Genomic DNA, 17,917 nt, shown 5'->3' with positions numbered 1-17,917 from the left:
ATTTATATACACATATACACAAGACACAATGCAAAATATTGCATATGCTTCAAAGAACGTGTGGGTTCCTTTTTTTAAATAGTCAAAGACAGCACTAATTCACAATTGGGAGGTCTTGTACGTGGCTAGTTTCAAAATAAAATCTGGAGTTTCTGAAAGTCTTCACTGAAAATGTGTTTTAAAGATACTAACAGACTTTTCTGCCCTTTTCCTGCAGAACAAACACAAGCATATGTAAAACCCAAAATATGAAATTTTGAATGTTTTCTGAAAGTAAGATTTAGACTGAATCTTCAATAAATGTACATTATTAAACAAAAATAGCAACAAAAAACCCCAAACGACCCTCCCCCCCAAATAATGTGGAGCAATCAGTCAAGCTGAATTACTGCTTCCAATGCACATTATGACACCTCTCACTGGTGGAGTGACTATGTAATATTGCCACCTGCTGGCTAAGAAAATGGAACGAGCAACTCTAAAGGTTTTTTTTCATAAACTTTTGGGTAGATTCATGTACAGAAAAGGAAGTAAATCAGGCTACTAGTATGTAAAGCAATTTTGATTTATGGCATTACAAGGCATCCAAGAGAGCGGAATTTGTATTAGGAACTTCTCTGTTTAGGATTTGTATTAGGGACTGAGAGCAATTTTGACTAATCAGTTGCCTTTCATTTTTTAGAGAACCATGTAGAGATATAAAATTGTTCTGTTGTTTTGTATTTGCCATCAATAGCTTCAGACTGTGATGGACAAAAGATGCAAAATAATATCTCTTCAAAATGATGGAAAAAGTCTCAGAAACTCTAATTTATGTGAAGGAAGCCCTTAATAGAAACCCCATAAGCCACCTCTACTGGCTTTTCCAAGAGGTGCTACAAATTTGAGGCCTTTTTAAATTTTGTTTTTACAGTGAGCATTATATAATGCTAGCTTCAGCTCCAGTAGGAACACCAGAAACTTCTCTTTCAGTCGATAACATCACCCCTTATGTTCTCAAAGCAAATCTGCTGGATGCAGTCCTGAACTGATGCACAAAGAGTGCACATGGCCCACATGGATTACCTTATCATCATCCTCACACGTCATGACATTGGAGAAAGGGATCTCTGCTTTGAACATCTTACGACAGTGCATGAGCTGAACAAGCAGATAGCAGACCGTCTTGAACTTCATTCTTTTTGCAGGCTTAATGTCTGAGAGAATCAGTCCAGGAAATATCTGTTGATCAGAAAAATAATATTTATAACTGTCATTACATTCCCATGCAGACATACATATTTGCAGGCATTTGCACCACCTAGTGGTCAGAACAAAGCAATATTCTAATTAAGAAGCAATGCATTTTGATAAACATCCTGTATTTGCAAATGAAGATTACTTCATCTTTTTTAATCTGAGATGTAAAGAATCTATTTAACAGATTTTAAACTCATACTTAACATTTTGGGAACTGTTTTCTGCTTAGATATGTAGACTCTAAAACAGTGCATTAATGATAAACTCACGAAAGAGGCAATATTTGTATTTTTATAATGTTAAAATAAATTCTAGGAAAATATAGGAAAAATAACGAGGAAATCAAGATTTTTATCAATCGATGTTAAAAAAATGTAATTTCAGTCTTTTTCTTCTTTCCTCATTCTGCTACTTCAGCCATTGGTAAGCTCATTAAAATCTGAAGAGGATAGCTTTTGCTTTAAAGATAGACATATATATGCCTTAGAAGGAGTTTGTGAGGCACTGAAGTTATATCTTACATCTTATTTTTCAAAGCATGGAGTGTTATAGCATGGAGAAATACTCTCAGAGGGTTGAGTATAATCTATTCCTTTTACCACAGGACTCCCAGTTCAGTAAGGACAAATATTTTCTTGGTTACCTCTTAAGCATGTATTTAACTCTTGCTGACTTCAGTAAACCCCTATTATGTATTCAGATGCTTTCACAGACCAGAATATTCTATCCTTAGTATTTATACCAAACTTACTCATGCTTCTGTACACATGTGGAATGTGTAAAGCAGTGTTAATGAGAAATGTGGAAGCCCCCCATGCCGTCATTGTATGGGAATTTAAGCTTGTAAAATTGATATATTCTGGAACAGCAAAATAAAGAAGCACAGAGGATTTGGTCCCTAGTGTTCCTAGATACAAAAGACAGAGCAAATCATAGTCCAAAATCTTCATTCAAATGACACCGAGAATTTGCTGTGCAGTCTTCACAATACTGTGGTTTACTAGAGCCATTTACATCACTACTTCAATGATCAAAGAACAAAGAAGAAACTGAAAGCATTTGTTTAATGCACGTTTTCACAGACACTTAAATTTTGAGGGGCAGGGCAAATGACACTGTTTATGTTCCAAATGTGATGTTTAGCACACATAGCTAGGCACTTGCATTTTCTGGGTAATCAAGGTAATATATTATTGAACTCCCGATATCCTGTTTAGTCAGTCATGCTGTGTCTACGAAACACAAAAATGACCAAAATGTTGTACTATTTTTTTTTCTAGTAGATGGCCATATTATAAACATAGGACATGTTCCAAATGTGTAAAGGTGCCTAGGTATGCAGATGTGCTTTATTGTGCACTGGAAGGCTGACTGAAGCCAGTTAGCGTCACCAGCACTGCACTGCACAGTTGTCAGCTGAATTCTAAAAGGACATTAGTGTATCTGGTGTGTAATCACTCGCATAAGTGACAGTTTAACAAAAGTCTCTGCGAAGAAATTCCCAATATGAACCCTTTCTTTCAAGGGCTTTCTGGCAGAAGACTTACCACTGAATTGCACAGAAGATACTGTACAAGGATATTCACATACTAATCGTCCTTTAGGTATTCCTAAGGACACCAAGTAGATGGTTGTTAGACTTGAGTATGGCAGATATGATCAGCATTTGAGCTACCATTCCCAACAGCCAAAACATGCTTTTTGGAGAGATACTCTACTTACAAATTTTCCTAATGTAGTTATAATTCCTCTAGAAGTTCTCTATATTTTACTCAGTATCTCTATCAAAATTTTGATACAACAAATTTTGCAACTTTCTTGAAACTCCTTCCAGTTTTGCATTTTGTTTCTTTCTTTCTTTCTTTTTTTTTTTTTTAAGACAAGGGGATAATAGGGGATTAGACAGAAGTTTACAGGTGGACACTATCTTAAGAGGTCATTAGCTCTTTTTTTGCTCAAACTTTTCACTGTGGACATTGCATTAATTAGGTCAACAACTTTGGTTTTAGGTTGCCACTAGATTGGCTTGGAAAGATGTTTTTAAATAAATTTAGAGAGCAACAAAAGCTGCCTGACAGCCTTCATTATGGAAATGTCACAGTATAGATGGAAGAGTGGTAAAGAACAGGTAGAACATCTTCCTAGCAAAAGATTCAAGGAGGCATGACTCTGAAAGGTGAGCACATGGGCATGACTATATCCTCCTACAAGGAGAATAATTTAGACTTTCCTCCATACAAACTTCTTATAATAGATGTGGTTTTGAGAACAACCTGCAACTTGAAAATTTGGAATGAATACACTCTGACTCAGGTAGTGTGGCCCTACCACCAACACGACTTTTCTTTAACCACATGTTTTCATTCAGTTTCCTGACTTTATCTTCAAATAAGTAGGTAGAACATTTTTAGCTCTTACCATCAACCAGTCTCCTTCAGTTTAGAAATCCTACTGGCCGATAATATATATCAACAGCATACACCTTTTATATGTTGGAAATTCAGAAAAATTTTTTGAGCTCTTTTTGAGTTAAATGGAAATTTCAGCACAGGTCACTGGAAAAAATGGAGTAGTGTATCTACTTCTGAGCTCCCCAGTACAAGAAAAATAGTGACAAACTGGAGTTCAGCAAAGGTTCACCAAAACAAGTACAGTTCTCAAGCACATGAGAACCTGAGGGAATTCAGTTCATTTAGCTGGAAGAAGAGATGCAGGGATCTAATTGCCACCTTCAGCCACTTAAGTAGTAGCTGGAGAGAAAACAGAGCCAGACTCATCCCAAATATTACTCAGAAAAAAGGCAATTAATATAGGCTGTACCAAAGGAAATTCCTATTTGACACAAAGAACAGAAGTTTAACTGTGAGGATTATCATGTGCTGGAGCCGGTTGCCTAGAGAGGCTGCCAAATCTCCAGCCTGGTAAACACTCAGAATTCACTCAAAAGTGGATTTAACTGCAAAGCTGGCCCTACTTTGAGCAAGGAGGTTGACCACATGACCTCCAAGGGCCTCTTCCAAACTCAATTACTGTGCAATGCTATGAAAATTTGTAGAATACACACAGCTACTGTTCTTCATGGTTGGCCAAGAACATAACCACACAAAGGATATTGCATACACACAAACTGGGTACACTGGTACTTCTCAGTAGATTATGTATAATTTTATATGTAGTTTTGATTAGTTGGTTGGGGAGAGGTTTCTGATGGGTTTTTTTAGTTCATTTGTTTGTTTTTGTTTGTTTTTTTTTAATCTAGTGGTTGCAAGACATATAGATTTCTGCACTGGAACTGAGGATTTTCCATTCTACTATTATATATACACAGTATCAAAAAGACAAAGGAGTTCTCTCACTTTCATCTCACAAATCATGTCTCCTTTTTATTATTGCTTTTACAGCAGAACAACACTTTTGACATTGAACTACTCAGTGGAATATTTAAGTAATCTCACCCTCTGCTCTAAGTCTCTGATAAAGTCAAGAAATGCAGTATAATCTGTTAAAACAGACTTTAAAAAAAAAATCGAACAAAACCCCCAACCTCAGTGTCTTTTACTCTGCTTTTGTTCTGCTTTTGCTCCAGGCCAGCATTATAGGAAAGTTGGACTGCAGCATTCCCATTCTAGCTCATTCTGTCAATGCATTTTACTTTCACGCTTCTTTTTGACCCTCAGGATCATCTCTAATTCTGTTCACTGTTCATTTACTTCATAATTTTAGCAATGGTTGGTTGTTTGCTGAAACACAGCTGGCAAATCAGGTGTGATTTTCTAATAGAGCACTGAGAAAGCATCCAGGCTATCTACAGCTCTGTGAATATCTTTAGGTATGCAGAATACAAACAAGTGCGGATTAAAATCCTGGGAAAACACCCCAGTGTTTGAATGCCATGTAATATTCTGACAAGTGTTTAACTGGTGCTCACCTGAGATTGTCAGAAATGTCAGCAGACTATTACTCCCCTAACTATATTCAACCACAGTGCTTAAAATGGCATGGGAAAGAAGATACTAATGACATTCAAAACACATTGACAGAAACTATAAATGAGGTAGCACTGTGTATGTGCTTTCTATCTTCAGGCAGGCATGACCATGCCTCTTAGTAGTAGTATTTGTTCCATTATTATCTTTGAGTCATTTTGTCCTGAGATACGTAATTTTTTTCTTCTTTTCGTTTTGTTCTTCTTACAGTTAAAATCACCAGACATTTGGTTTTCCACCCTTTTCTACTGCCCTTATGATACATTTTGCTTATCACACCTCAGCTGCCCATCAGGAGAGTATATTAGGGATTTTTATCAGAAAATAATGTAACTTCTGTAAGATAAATTTTTAATATTCAGAATAGTGTGACCACTTTCTTGACACAGATGTAGAAAAAGTTTTTGGCAGCTGTAAAAACTAAAGCAATCTCTAGGAAACCAATAACAGGGAAAATCTTATACCGGTGCCCTATGTTCCTCCCTTCTCCAGATTCCACATTTACGTAGGAAGAAAAAGAGAGAAGAATGATGTTAGAACACATAACTAATTCTAATATCACTGCCAGCCCAAGCTGCAGGCTGTCACACAGATGACGATGCATTAGCAGCTTCACAGCAACTGCAGAAACAATCCTGAAGATGTAGAGCAACACACTCTGTAACACAAACATCCGTCTTCTCTCTGTGTTTGCTGGGCAGTAACACAAGCAATTTATTTCCAGTGTTTGGATTTGTGTATTTCAACACTTGTGCAATACAAAGTCTTAGGCACAGAACAACCTCTGTCCAGATAGAGCTTCCACTAAAAGGCCGTGTTTCTACCTGTTAAATCAGGTCTGCTAAGGTATATCTACGGTGTTAAAACCTGATATGCCCAAGTTATGCATTCAGATCTCTAGTTAAATTCCTTGTTCGGAGCTGTCAGCCATCAAGAGTTGGATTCTCCAAGTCATGGCAGCAGCGGCAGCTGCAGGTAGTCATCAGTTTGAAAGGAGAAAAATCACCAGTGTGTGCCCAGATATGGATTCAGATGCCTAACTTGTGGCATTTCAAATTAGAACTTGATCAAATATATTTTTGCTTGCTATGTGCTTGTAGTGGGTTGGTTTCTTGGATTTTTAGGCCTTCCTTAGCAACGAGGTCAGAAATCTAAGGAAGTATTCCATATGATCCCTTTCCGTAACACAATATATAAAAAGGCGCAGATAAGAGGCCTTCGTTCTCTTCTCTCTTCAGGTGGCTGAAGGTAACAGGTCTCTCCCACAACGGTCTTGCTTGTATAGGCCAGGGCCTGCTGCTCAGACCTGCCGTTGTCTCCGGTCTCTCTGGGAGGCGTGGGGGAGTTGGCTGCTGCCTTGCACAGTTCTGCTGTCCCGCTCAGGGAAGTATTTAATTTGTTTTTATATTTATTCACTAGCTCTCTATTAATGGGTATATTTAGGAGATATCTGTTTTTAGGAATCTTTTTATCCCTGTTTCCCCCTCCCTTTTCCCTTTTTCCCTCTCAGAAGCTCCCTATTGTGTATAATATATTCAAATTGTATATAAAATTGTAAATATATGTAATATATATATATCTCATAGAATCATAGAATTCCCACAGGTTGAGAAACTCCATTATTTTCTGTCTCTCTATCCATTTTGTTCTTTCCTTCTTTTTTTCTTTTTGTTTTTATCTTTCATACAATCATAGAATCATAGAATCAGCTGGGTTGGAAGGTACCTTTGAGATCATCAAGTCCAACCCTTGATCCACTACCGCTGCAGTTACTAGACCATGGCACTAAGTGCCACATCCAGTCTCTTTTCAAAAATCTCCACTGCTTCCCTGGGCAGCCCATTCCAATGTCTGACCACCCTCTCTGTAAAGAAATTCTTTCTAATATCTAACCTAAACCTCCCCTGGCACAACTTGAGACCATGCCCTCTTGTCTTGCTAATAGTTGCTTGGGAAAAGGGACCAACCCCCACCTGGCTACAGCCTCCTTTCAGGGAGTTGTAGAGAGTGATGAGGTCTCCCCTGAACCTCCTCTTCTCCAGGCTGAACAGCCCCGGCTCCCTCAGCCTCTCCTCATAGGACTTGTGCTTGAGTCCCTTCCCCAGCCTTGTTGCTCTTCTCTGGACCTGCTCTAGCACCTCAACATCCTTCCTGAACTGAGGGGCCCAGAACTGGACACAGTACTCCAGGTGTGGCCTCACCAGTGCTGAGTACAGGGGAAGAATCACTTCCTTGGTCCTGCTGGCCACACTGTTCCTGATCCAGGTCAGGATGTCATTGGCCTTCTTGGCCACCTGGGCACACTGCTGGCTCATGTTCAGCTTCTTGTCAATCCAAACTCCCAGGTCCCTTTCTGTCTGGCTGCTCTCCAGTCACTCTATGCCCAGCCTGTAGCGCTGCATGGGGTTGTTGTGGCCAAAGTGCAGGACCCGGCACCTCGCCTTGTTGAACCTCATCCCGTTGGAATCAGCCCAACTCTCCAACCTATCCAGGTCCCTCTGCAGAGCCCTCCTGCCTTCCAGCTGATCGACACTCCCCCCCAGTTTAGTGTCATCTGCAAATTTGCTGATGAGGGACTCAATCCTCTCATCTAAATCATCAGTAAAGATATTAAACAGAACTGGCTCCAACACTGATCCCTGGGGGACACCACTAGTGACCGGCTGCCAACTGGATGCAGCACCGTTCACCACCACTCTCTGGTGGTCCTCCAGCCAGTTCCTAACCCAGCACAGAGTGCCCCTGTCCAAGCCGTGGGCTGCCAGTTTTTTCAGGAGAATGCTGTGGGAGACGGTGTCAAAGGCCTTGCTGAAGTCCAGGTAGACCACATCCACAGCCTTCCCCTCATCCACCAGGTGGGTCACCTGATCATAAAAGGAGATCAGGTTGGTCAGACAGGACCTGCCCTTCCTAAACCCATGCTGGCTGGGTCTGATCCCTTGTCCATCCTGTAGGTGTTGTGTGATTGCACTTAGGATGATCTGCTCCATAACCTTGCCAGGCACTGAGGTCAGGCTGACAGGCCTGTAGTTTCCTGGGTCCTCATTCCGGTCCTTTTTGTGGATTGGTGTGACATTTGCCAACTTCCAATCACCTGGGACCTCCCCAGTGAGCCAGGAGTGTCAGTAGATGATGGAGAGAGGCTTGGTGAGCTCTTCCGCCAGCTCCCTCATCACCCTTGGGTGGATCCCATCTGGTCCAATAGACCTGTGGGGATCCAAGCAGCTCAGTAGGTCACTATTTGATATAATCCCATTTCGTTCAGATTTCTTTCAGTTTTTTCCTGTGGTTCGTTTTTTCCCTCGCTTGGGGAGAGTAGGAGGGGGAAGGAGACAGCCTGGACTTGGTGGGAGAGCCAGGCCAAACTGATTCAGTGCTAGAAAAGTAGAGAGTTTCTGTGAGTAGCAGGAAAAGTTTTTACATGCTCTGCATTAACTATGAAGCTCTTTTGTTACTACTTACAGTTTAAGAGTCAGAGCTCTAGCACTCCATAAAGGTTGGTAAGCATACAGTCCCTTAAGTAAAAATACCCTCAGAATTAATAAGTCCAGAAAGTTGACAACTTACAACAACTGTGAAAACTTTCTTGAGACAAAGTATATTTTTAGAAGGGTCAGATGCAAAAAAGTCCTAGGGAACTGCTAGGCACATGGATGGATTTATTGGGTAATAGGTGCTCTGTGGAAAACACAAATTTTACATGATGCGAAAAAGAAGAGAATATCAGAACAGTGTAGTATGTTTCCACAGACCTAACCAGAGTGATTGAATCAAATTAACTTTGTAGAGAAGGAAATTTCCCACAAATATAGACAGAACTTAATTTTGAATGGAAATAATAAATTAAAAAAAATGAAGTGCAACAATTTTAGACATATCACTCAATTTACTTTTTGTCCTTCTGTAGCCTTCGTTTTCTTTGGTTTTTGTTCACACGATGATCCCAAGATGACATCTCAGGTCAGACAAAATCCAACAAATTTCTATCAAAACTCCTAGTAATACATGGATTATACACATCAAATTGTTTCACTTTTAAAAGTTTAGTTGAAGTATTATCAGGATACGATAGAAAGCATCCCAAGAGCAGTTCTACTTGTGAAACATGCTAGTTGCTAATAGTGATTCACCAATAAAGTCAAAAGTCAAGCACATGTAGTTACTACGTATTTCATCTATACAGAGCAAAAAAGCCATCATGAATCTATGCTGTTTTCTCTGTGATATATTGCATAAGGTTCATTCCATGCTGGGGAAAAAAAAATGAAATAAGACGCAGGAAAGACATAAGCAGACAAAATCTGTTGGCTAACAGTGGAAAAATATAGAGTCTAGTAATTTATTTTAACATAGAAAGCAGATAATCTGCTTCATGCAACAAAGCTGTGTTGATTAACAGTAGAGGAGGATGTTGTACTCCAAGACAAAAATACTGCCTTTTCAAGCAGAAGAGTGATGGAAAATTTGTTTGTTTTCCTGTTACTCTTTGGTGATAGGACAGCAATGCAAGAAGTTTAAAATCATATCTGTTTATGCTAGATGAAGCAACAAAATATGAAAGTGATGTGACACCTTTTGCCACTTCTCTTGTAGCTGTTGTCAAGCAAGTTAGAATGAATCTCAGGTTGCTGAATCCGTGCCTATTTGATCCTGAGTTGAAGAAATTAAGTGATCAATCTTTCGAGCTGTTAAATCCATCTGCAGTTCACATTAATTATGCCATAGGTGTGTACTGTATATAATTGCTTTAGATATTTCTGACAGCTGTAAGATTTTTTTACATTTTGAAGAGCATTTTCCAAAGGATGCTTCTGAGCTGTTTTTTGCTTAGTGAGAGCCTTCACACTTTCAACTGAGTTTTTCTGAATTTCCTGAGACTGACAATAGTGCTTTCCTCTTCCTCAACTATTGCTTTAACTTCTCTTTTCCAATAGACCACTGGTATTTTGGTTTGGCTATAATTATTTTTTGGATAAAAATAAAAGTCTGTCTATGTGGAATGTTTAGAGCATGATTCAACACAGTAAACCAGGCAGAACACAGAGAGCCATACCTATAACCAGCATTCACTTCCCTCTGGCTGGATAACTACATAAGGATTCAGAAAAAACCCTGGGATTCACCTGGATTTTCAGGATGGTCATAGTATTACTCAGAGACTTCAGATAAGAGAGCAGGGCTAGCCAAGCTACAGAAAGGATTTTCTGAGACTGCCTGGCATGGCTTCGTATGTACATGGTAAGGCAGGAAAGAGAAACGGCAGTCTTTTCAGAGAAACAGTTAGTTCCCAAAGGGCAAACAGATATGGTACTCACTTTAATGGACCTTTCATGACTGTCCATCATTGTGTGTTATTTGAGTCATAGATGCAGATAGCCTGTAATTTACACTGCCAAAAATAAAAGATAGCTAATATATTTGAAATCATAGTTGGTGAATAACTCAGTAGCACATTACTAGAAATTTTGCAGATGGTGATTAGCAACCTATTGGAAGCTAATTATCTATTATATTTGAAGTATACTGTAAAATCCAAGAGTCATTTAGAAATAAACAGTAATAATTTCTAAGTTGTATCTATAGTGTCTCCCAATTATTTTTGTAATTATTATGACCTCCTTTCCTGGACAGAGCTCTACTCTTTCCTGATAATGCATTATTTACCTTTGCCTTATCTCTAGAGTTGGCATACTTTGATGTCAGTGCTGACAATGAAAGAACAAAGAATTATGATGAAAATCAGATAAGCTCTATTAAAAAATTGAATTAAATTAAATTTTATGCAAACAGTTTGAAAGTCATAACAGGATTAGTCTGATAGGTTATCAAGGAATCATTCACAGAAAAAGTTATTTAACTGAGTCTAAGCAGAGTTATAAAGTTCATGTAAGGGGCTCTGAGGTCAAAGGAACTGGCCTACAGTTTTTTTTTTCTTGAAATGAAATCCATGTACAGTAATATATACAATACTTCACAAAGCTACGACATTTTGAAACTAAGAGAATGTCTACGCATCTAAAGCATAGAGTATGAATCTCGAAAATATTTAATATATTAAAATTAGATCTGTTTTTCTAACTGTATCAGACCTGTTTTAAAAGTCCAAGACATTCACGTATGTGGTTAGACTTGTGTCTATTTATATTAATCGAAATTCTCAAATTTTCTCTCAGTGCAGTATATCGGTCACATCATTGTAAGTATTAACATCAATATAAATATCATGAAGACATAATTAAACTTTACATAAAAGAAATGTGATGGCATTTTAAGAACTAGTAACTTTATAAGGGAATTACGTATTTTATTTAAAAAGCATGATTACATAAATTTTTAACTATGATGATCAGAAAAAGTTTCATTTAATTAAAAAAAATTCTGTATGCCTTTGGAAATCAGAATAATTATTTAGTGTGTTTAGAAGCTGAGTGCTTTTCAGTCAAATATGCATGAGTATTACTTAATAATAATAATAAAACATAGAATAATTTGGGTTGGAAGGGACCTTAAAGATCATCTAGTTCCAACTCCCCTGCTATGGCCAAGGACACCTCTCAGGGTTGGGGTATCCATGACTTCTCTGGGCAACCTCGTCGGCTGCCTCACCACCCTCACAGTAAAGATTTATTTCTGACATCTAACCTAAGCCAACTCTCTTTCAGTTTGAAGTCATTCTCCATTGTCCTATCATTACAGTTCCTGATGAAGAGTTCCTCTCTAGCCTCATTGTAGGCCTCTTTCAGATATTGGAAGGCTGCTATGAGGTCTCCACACAACCACCTCTTCTCCAGGCTGAACATCCCCAACCTTCTCAGCCTGTCTTCATAGGAGAGGTGCTCTAGTCCCCTTACCAACTTTATGGTCTCCTCTGGACTTGTTCCAAGAGTTTCATGTCCTTTTTATGTAGAGCACACCAAAACTGTGAGCTGTACTCTAGGTAGGGTCTCATGAGAGCAGACTAGAGGGAGAGAATCACCTCCCTCGACCTTCTGATGCAGTCCAGGATTCTATTGGCTTTCTGGGCTACAAGCACATACTGCTGGCTCATGCTGAGTTTTTCATCAACCATCGCTCCTAAGTTCTTCACAGGGCTATTCTCAATCACTTCTACATCCAATCTGTAGGTGTGTCTAGGATTGCCCCAACCCAGCTGTTGCTGGCTTTGTTGAACTTCATGAGGTTTGCATTGGCTCACCTCTCAAGCCTATCAAGGTCTCTGTGGATAGCATTCCTTCACTTCAGCATGTTGATCACACCACAGAGCTTGGTATCATCAGGGAACTTGTTGAGAGTGCACTCGATATCACTGTCCATGTTGCTGACAGAGATCTTGAACAGTATTGGCCCCACCATCGATCCCTGAGGGACACCACTTGTCACTGGTCTCCATGTGGACAATGAGCTGTTGACTGCATAGACTAAGAGATAATAACAGACTAGTATATTCTCTACCAAAGTAAAAACTGTAACAAACCAAAAAGAAATGTATTCCTTCAGTGGCCAATTAGCAGCATTCTCACATTAAACTAACAATCAGATCAGATCACAAAATCGTGGTTGTTAGCTGATTCAATAATAGATTTAAAAATGAGAATACTTTATAATGTGTTCAGATTTAGCCTGTAACTTGTACATGAATGAGTAATTTCATATTTTTATTCTCATTCTTGGCTAGGGTGATAGTGATAAAAGATTTTTCTGTCAGATCAAATATGGAAGAATGTAGGATATGTGTTTTCTAATTAAATAAATAATTTTTTTTTTTTAAACTAGAGTGGGCTTATTTTTGTTTCAAATTCAACATATTCTTGGTCATCTGTTGGTCATAACATGGATTTTCATTCCTCTTGGCATCATACCTGCCAAAGTCAGTTCATATTAGTGTCAGAGATGATGTATAAGGAATAAAAAAATGTGCCTGCATTTAAGCTACTGAGGCTCAGGAGGAAGGAATACAGTATTAAATCAGAAGATACTTGAATTCATCTAGAGAAATCCCATCTTGTCCCTGCTACTTGGCTAGCCTTCTGTTTCTATGTCTCTGAAGAGTTAATGAATGAATCAGGGTAGGAGGGAACAGCAGGTGTTTATTTAGAAGGTAAATATGCCATTATACAGCTCGTGATCCAGCAACCACTATGTGAGTATACAAAGACTGAGGATGGCTGTGATGGACTGTGACAAACAGCACAGTGACATGCTGATTGATCTGCAAGCCCAGTGGAGAAGTCAGTCAATACCAGAAAAAATCATGAAGTGTTTCTTTCTGCCAGTTTGGCTGACACGCCATTGATGCATGCTGGAGAGCTAATGTCATTAGCCAAGCTGTACAGCAGCATCTGCCACTTCCACAGACTCATCACTGACACCCATGGGTAAGATGGCATTTGTTTTATGTAGCTGATGACAAATCGATCAGTGGTTTCTCAGCAATCATCAGTAGTTTCTCAGGAATCTCGCAAAGACAAAGAAATGTGTTCTCACACAGCAGTACGCTCTCATTCTTGCACATTAAACATGCATTGACCTGGTTTACTTTCAGATGTGATTGTCAAGCTTCCATTCCTCAATCACTGATTTATGCAGCAGAGTTCACACAATGCAGTTTCTATATGTAATAGTTATAATCTCCTTTTCTCTCTGCCTGTCTGTGTGCACCAACGTATAGAACAGTTTCCTGAAATTCAGCTATTTATTTGCTCAATATGAAATGAAACCTGATACATAATAACATAGGAAATGAAACTATACATAATGCTGTAGGAGTGAAAACAGCAGAAAACCAAGACAAAAAAGCAACACGCCTACCTTAATTAAACTCCTACAATTAATCCTTGCATTTTCTTCCTTAATAGAATTGATTAATTTAGGAACTAATCCTGATTTCAAGAAACCCACCAGAGAAAACTCTAACTGACTGCCAAAACAGAATTTAGCCCACTGTTTTTCCACCTGTTTTTTCATAGTATCTAAACCTGAATTTAATCACATATACTGGAAGAACAAAATGTGAGATTGCATGATTTTCACAGCAGATAAGAAAACTACATCTCTCTAATAACAAGATGCTTTAGAGGAAGTCCATAAAAGTCAATCTCGCAGCAGTCTTTCCAGGATAAAACAACAGGAGTTTTCAGTCCCAGATTCTAATTCTTCTGGAGACTGAACTCCCAACATTTCCATAAAAACTCACAGACCCATCAAGTTAAGACCAAAAACCTGATTTCTATCAAAATTCACAGTCATCAAGTTAAGAACAAAAACCTAATTGCAGGTATGAAATTCAAGATGACCTCTTTGTCCACGGTTACATTAATCTCAGTCACTTGTCGGCTAAAACTCTCAAGCATGTAGCTCTGGCAGCTTAAAAATCTGATATAAAGACATCACTTAAAAACCTGACCAATACTTTCAGAATGGGATATTATAATTTTCCCTCTAAAGGTCAGATCCCTGAATTGAACTTATTTGAACAGAATCTCACAGGATAAAGGTGCAAAAATCTGCATCCCAAATTCTCTAGCTGAGATAAAGGGCAATAAAGTCTAGCTGAGATAAAGGGCAATAAAGTTTTTCTGGGCCTGTTAAATGTGTTATGGCAGATAACTTTCAAGGTAAGTCTCATTTGATGTGGAAAAGGTTGAACAAACAGAATGCGTTTAAACGACAATTATGGACTTTCAAGATGCCTACTGAGGTCACAAAACATTCTTCAGTAGATCAAAAAGCTCCATTCAGTAACTGGTTGAGGAGGAAGGGTGTGACTATAGATGCACCTGTTGGAAAACCACTATCACCACCTCATCACATGCTGAGAGTCAAGATACTACCATTGCACTGCTGTGCCTTCAGGAGTGTTTGAAGAACTTTTAGAAATAAGAAATACCAGTATTGCCTCTGCTTTCACAATAGAACAGAACAGTTGTTAAATTACAAAAATGGATCACAGAATAAGCTAGAATTTGTGAAGCTTACCTTCCTACGATGAGATGGCACAATAAAATATGTTTCAATATTATGCTTCTTCAAGAAACTATTCCTTTCATGACCATATCCTGGTTCTACCTCATAGTCCCCGTTTAGGCACTCTAAGGTGGTCTTTGTAATGTGAACTTTCCTGAAGAGAAAAATCAGACGTTGTTTAAAGTAAAGATATAACATGAGCGAGTTGTTGGTGAAATATGTTCCTATGCAGAATTTTGAAAAGAGGTCAAGTTACATGCGAAACCACATTTGATGTAAAAAAAAAAAAGTTTTGTCTTTTCAGCCAAATAGAACATAGAAAAATTTCTATTACATGTATTTTCTAAACTCGGGCAAACTGAACAGAAAGATAACTATTGACTGTCCAAACATTTGCAGATTTTCTGATTTGTAGAGTCTGCACATCATCTTCTATACTGTGTGTTTTTCTTAAGTATTTACCTCAGTAGCTGCTTGGAAAAAATCCTGCTGTTTCAAACTTGTGAATTTGCACTCCAAATCTCTCTTGTGTGCAAAGGAGAAACTTCTTTTTCCATTTCACTTTACATCTCTGACTTGTATCATTTACTCTGTTTTGTAGGCGACTTTCTAATTCACTTTGTTTTGGCAACACAGCCATCTTTGACACTATTTGTGAGTTTTCTTATCCTGAAAAAGTCTTCCCATTTTCTCTCAAAAGACTCCTTACATTTGAAATGCCTTCAGAGAAAATATCCAAAAAGATTTTACTGCTTTCCTCTAATGAACATGTGTTCAGATTTTTTTCACTGGAAAACTTTACAGTAACGAACATGTAAAATATACTGCCAAAATTATCTAAATCAGATATATGCAACAAACAGATATTCACTCATCGTTACCACAAAAATCAAGAGGTTCCATTGTCCTCCTGTTCAGCAAATCATGATCTTGTAAAAATGCAACAGAGAATGGTAGGTCCCAGTCCAAATGTGAGCTACACACAGAAGACCACCCATGCATGTTTGTGAAGGTGCACTGTGTGCATTTAAATTGTGTTCAAGGCTGTACAAGTACTTAAAATTCCAGGACATGCCCCATGGGTTGGCTGCAAGTTTACATGCTACTGCATCATTTACAAACACATCCTTAATATTTGAGTTTTCTTTTTTATAGCACTAGTGTTGGAAATCTCACCATGTAAAAGGAGTAAGGCACCTCCCTGGCCCCCTACAAGTGCAGAGGTGCACGGGTAAAAATTTCCTAGAATAGCTACAGGGTTTTATTTTTGTAAATGATGCAAGGAAATGATGCAAGTTTAGCATTCCTACATTCCGTTGCATCTTTCCTACTCTTTATATTTGGCAGCTTCTAATAAGGATTTTGCTTGGAAATGTTTTGCTTCTAATCTAACCTATTATGTAAATATCAAGATTGTTCGGAGAATTCCACAGGATAAATCACATAATACATTGATTGCTCTTGCCAAACACAATCCTTCTTATCAATAACAATTACATGCAAATGCCTCAAAGCAGGAAATAAATTCTTCACCCATACAAGTTTCTATTTCTTTTTCTATGGTTCTTTTTCGGACTTACCCAGGCAGTCCTCCAGCTTCCATTACGTTAGCTAAAGTCACATCATTTGACCAGACATCATATTGCCATTTTCGGAGACCCAGGACCCCACAAAGCACCCTGCCTGTATGCAATCCAACTCTCATGTTGAGATCAACCTCTGTGGCTTCTGCAACAGATCTGGAATGGAGAGCATCAGAATATTAAAGTTTAGACAATTATACTTCTCTCGATTTTCTTTTTCTCTCCTTCTCCCAAAGTTAGCATATATATGTATATAAATGACTGAAAAGACAGGATCTTTTAAAACCACAAATGGTATGTTCAGGTACTGAACTCTTCCTTCACTAGTTTCAAAGCCATAGTTGTTATTTCAACAAAATAACTTTTTTATATTTTAATATATTCTTATATTTCAATTACTGTTGAACCAAAATCTCAGTATTTCTAAATTTCTTGATCATCTCTGTAAGAAAAGAGGTATGAAGAGAAGATAGCTAAGAAGGCCCATGTATAAGCAATTCTTGCCAATCTACTATGTTCTATTTGGTTCAATTACCCAGTTACGGGAGTACAGGAGAAAGAAAATGATGAAAGCAGTAAATCAGTGCAAGAACAGCAGATGAAGAGTGATTATAAACACTAATATCTTTCCAAAGCTCCTGCAAGAGTGGCAAAGAAAGCAGTTGTAACTATGGTCTTGTACCTGTAAATTAAATCTAATGTTCAGAGATTTTCCTTGTCTAGCTGGAAAAGGAGGAATTAATCAGCAAAGTCATTATTAAAAGCATTTTTATTTTTTTGCTGCCACAAGAAGGAAGCATTCTTCATTTCCATAAATGATTGGCATGTTATAACTTGCACCCTGGATGGACTTGTGAACCCTGAAAAAATTACCTTGAGGCTAATAGTCTTATACATTATGTGTGGAGATAACACTGTAAATAGATCTTTTCAGCTCTTTCTGTTACAAAAACACCTAGCATTCCACAGTTCAGTTGCAGTCCAAAAAGAATAAAGGAAACTGTCTAATCAGCATAAGATTCGATTTTCAGTAGGTTTTCTTAATTTGAATTTTCCAATTCATTTAATAGAAGACCTTAAACTGAGGTTCTACCTATAATTTTCCATTGATGTTCATTGACCAATTCTTTTTTTAAGTATCATCCA

At 38.1% G+C, this 17,917-nt stretch overlaps 1 protein-coding gene across 1 annotated transcript in view; it reads right to left on the bottom strand.

The window, feature by feature from the left end:
- ADCY1 (adenylate cyclase 1) overlaps window positions 1–17,917 on the bottom strand; it is a 157,707-nt gene that overhangs the window by 33,365 nt on the left and 106,425 nt on the right. The window contains 3 exon segments of the mRNA XM_032707353.1: window positions 1,066–1,221; window positions 15,201–15,342; window positions 16,769–16,927. Of these exon segments, the coding sequence (XP_032563244.1) occupies window positions 1,066–1,221; window positions 15,201–15,342; window positions 16,769–16,927 (457 nt within the window).

The sequence above is a fragment of the Chiroxiphia lanceolata genome, chromosome 1 (assembly GCF_009829145.1).
Source record: "Chiroxiphia lanceolata isolate bChiLan1 chromosome 1, bChiLan1.pri, whole genome shotgun sequence".
Classification (NCBI taxonomy): Eukaryota; Metazoa; Chordata; class Aves; order Passeriformes; family Pipridae; genus Chiroxiphia; species Chiroxiphia lanceolata.
The sequence above is the reverse complement of the archived record's forward strand: the minus strand, read 5'-3'. Positions and strand labels throughout refer to the sequence as shown.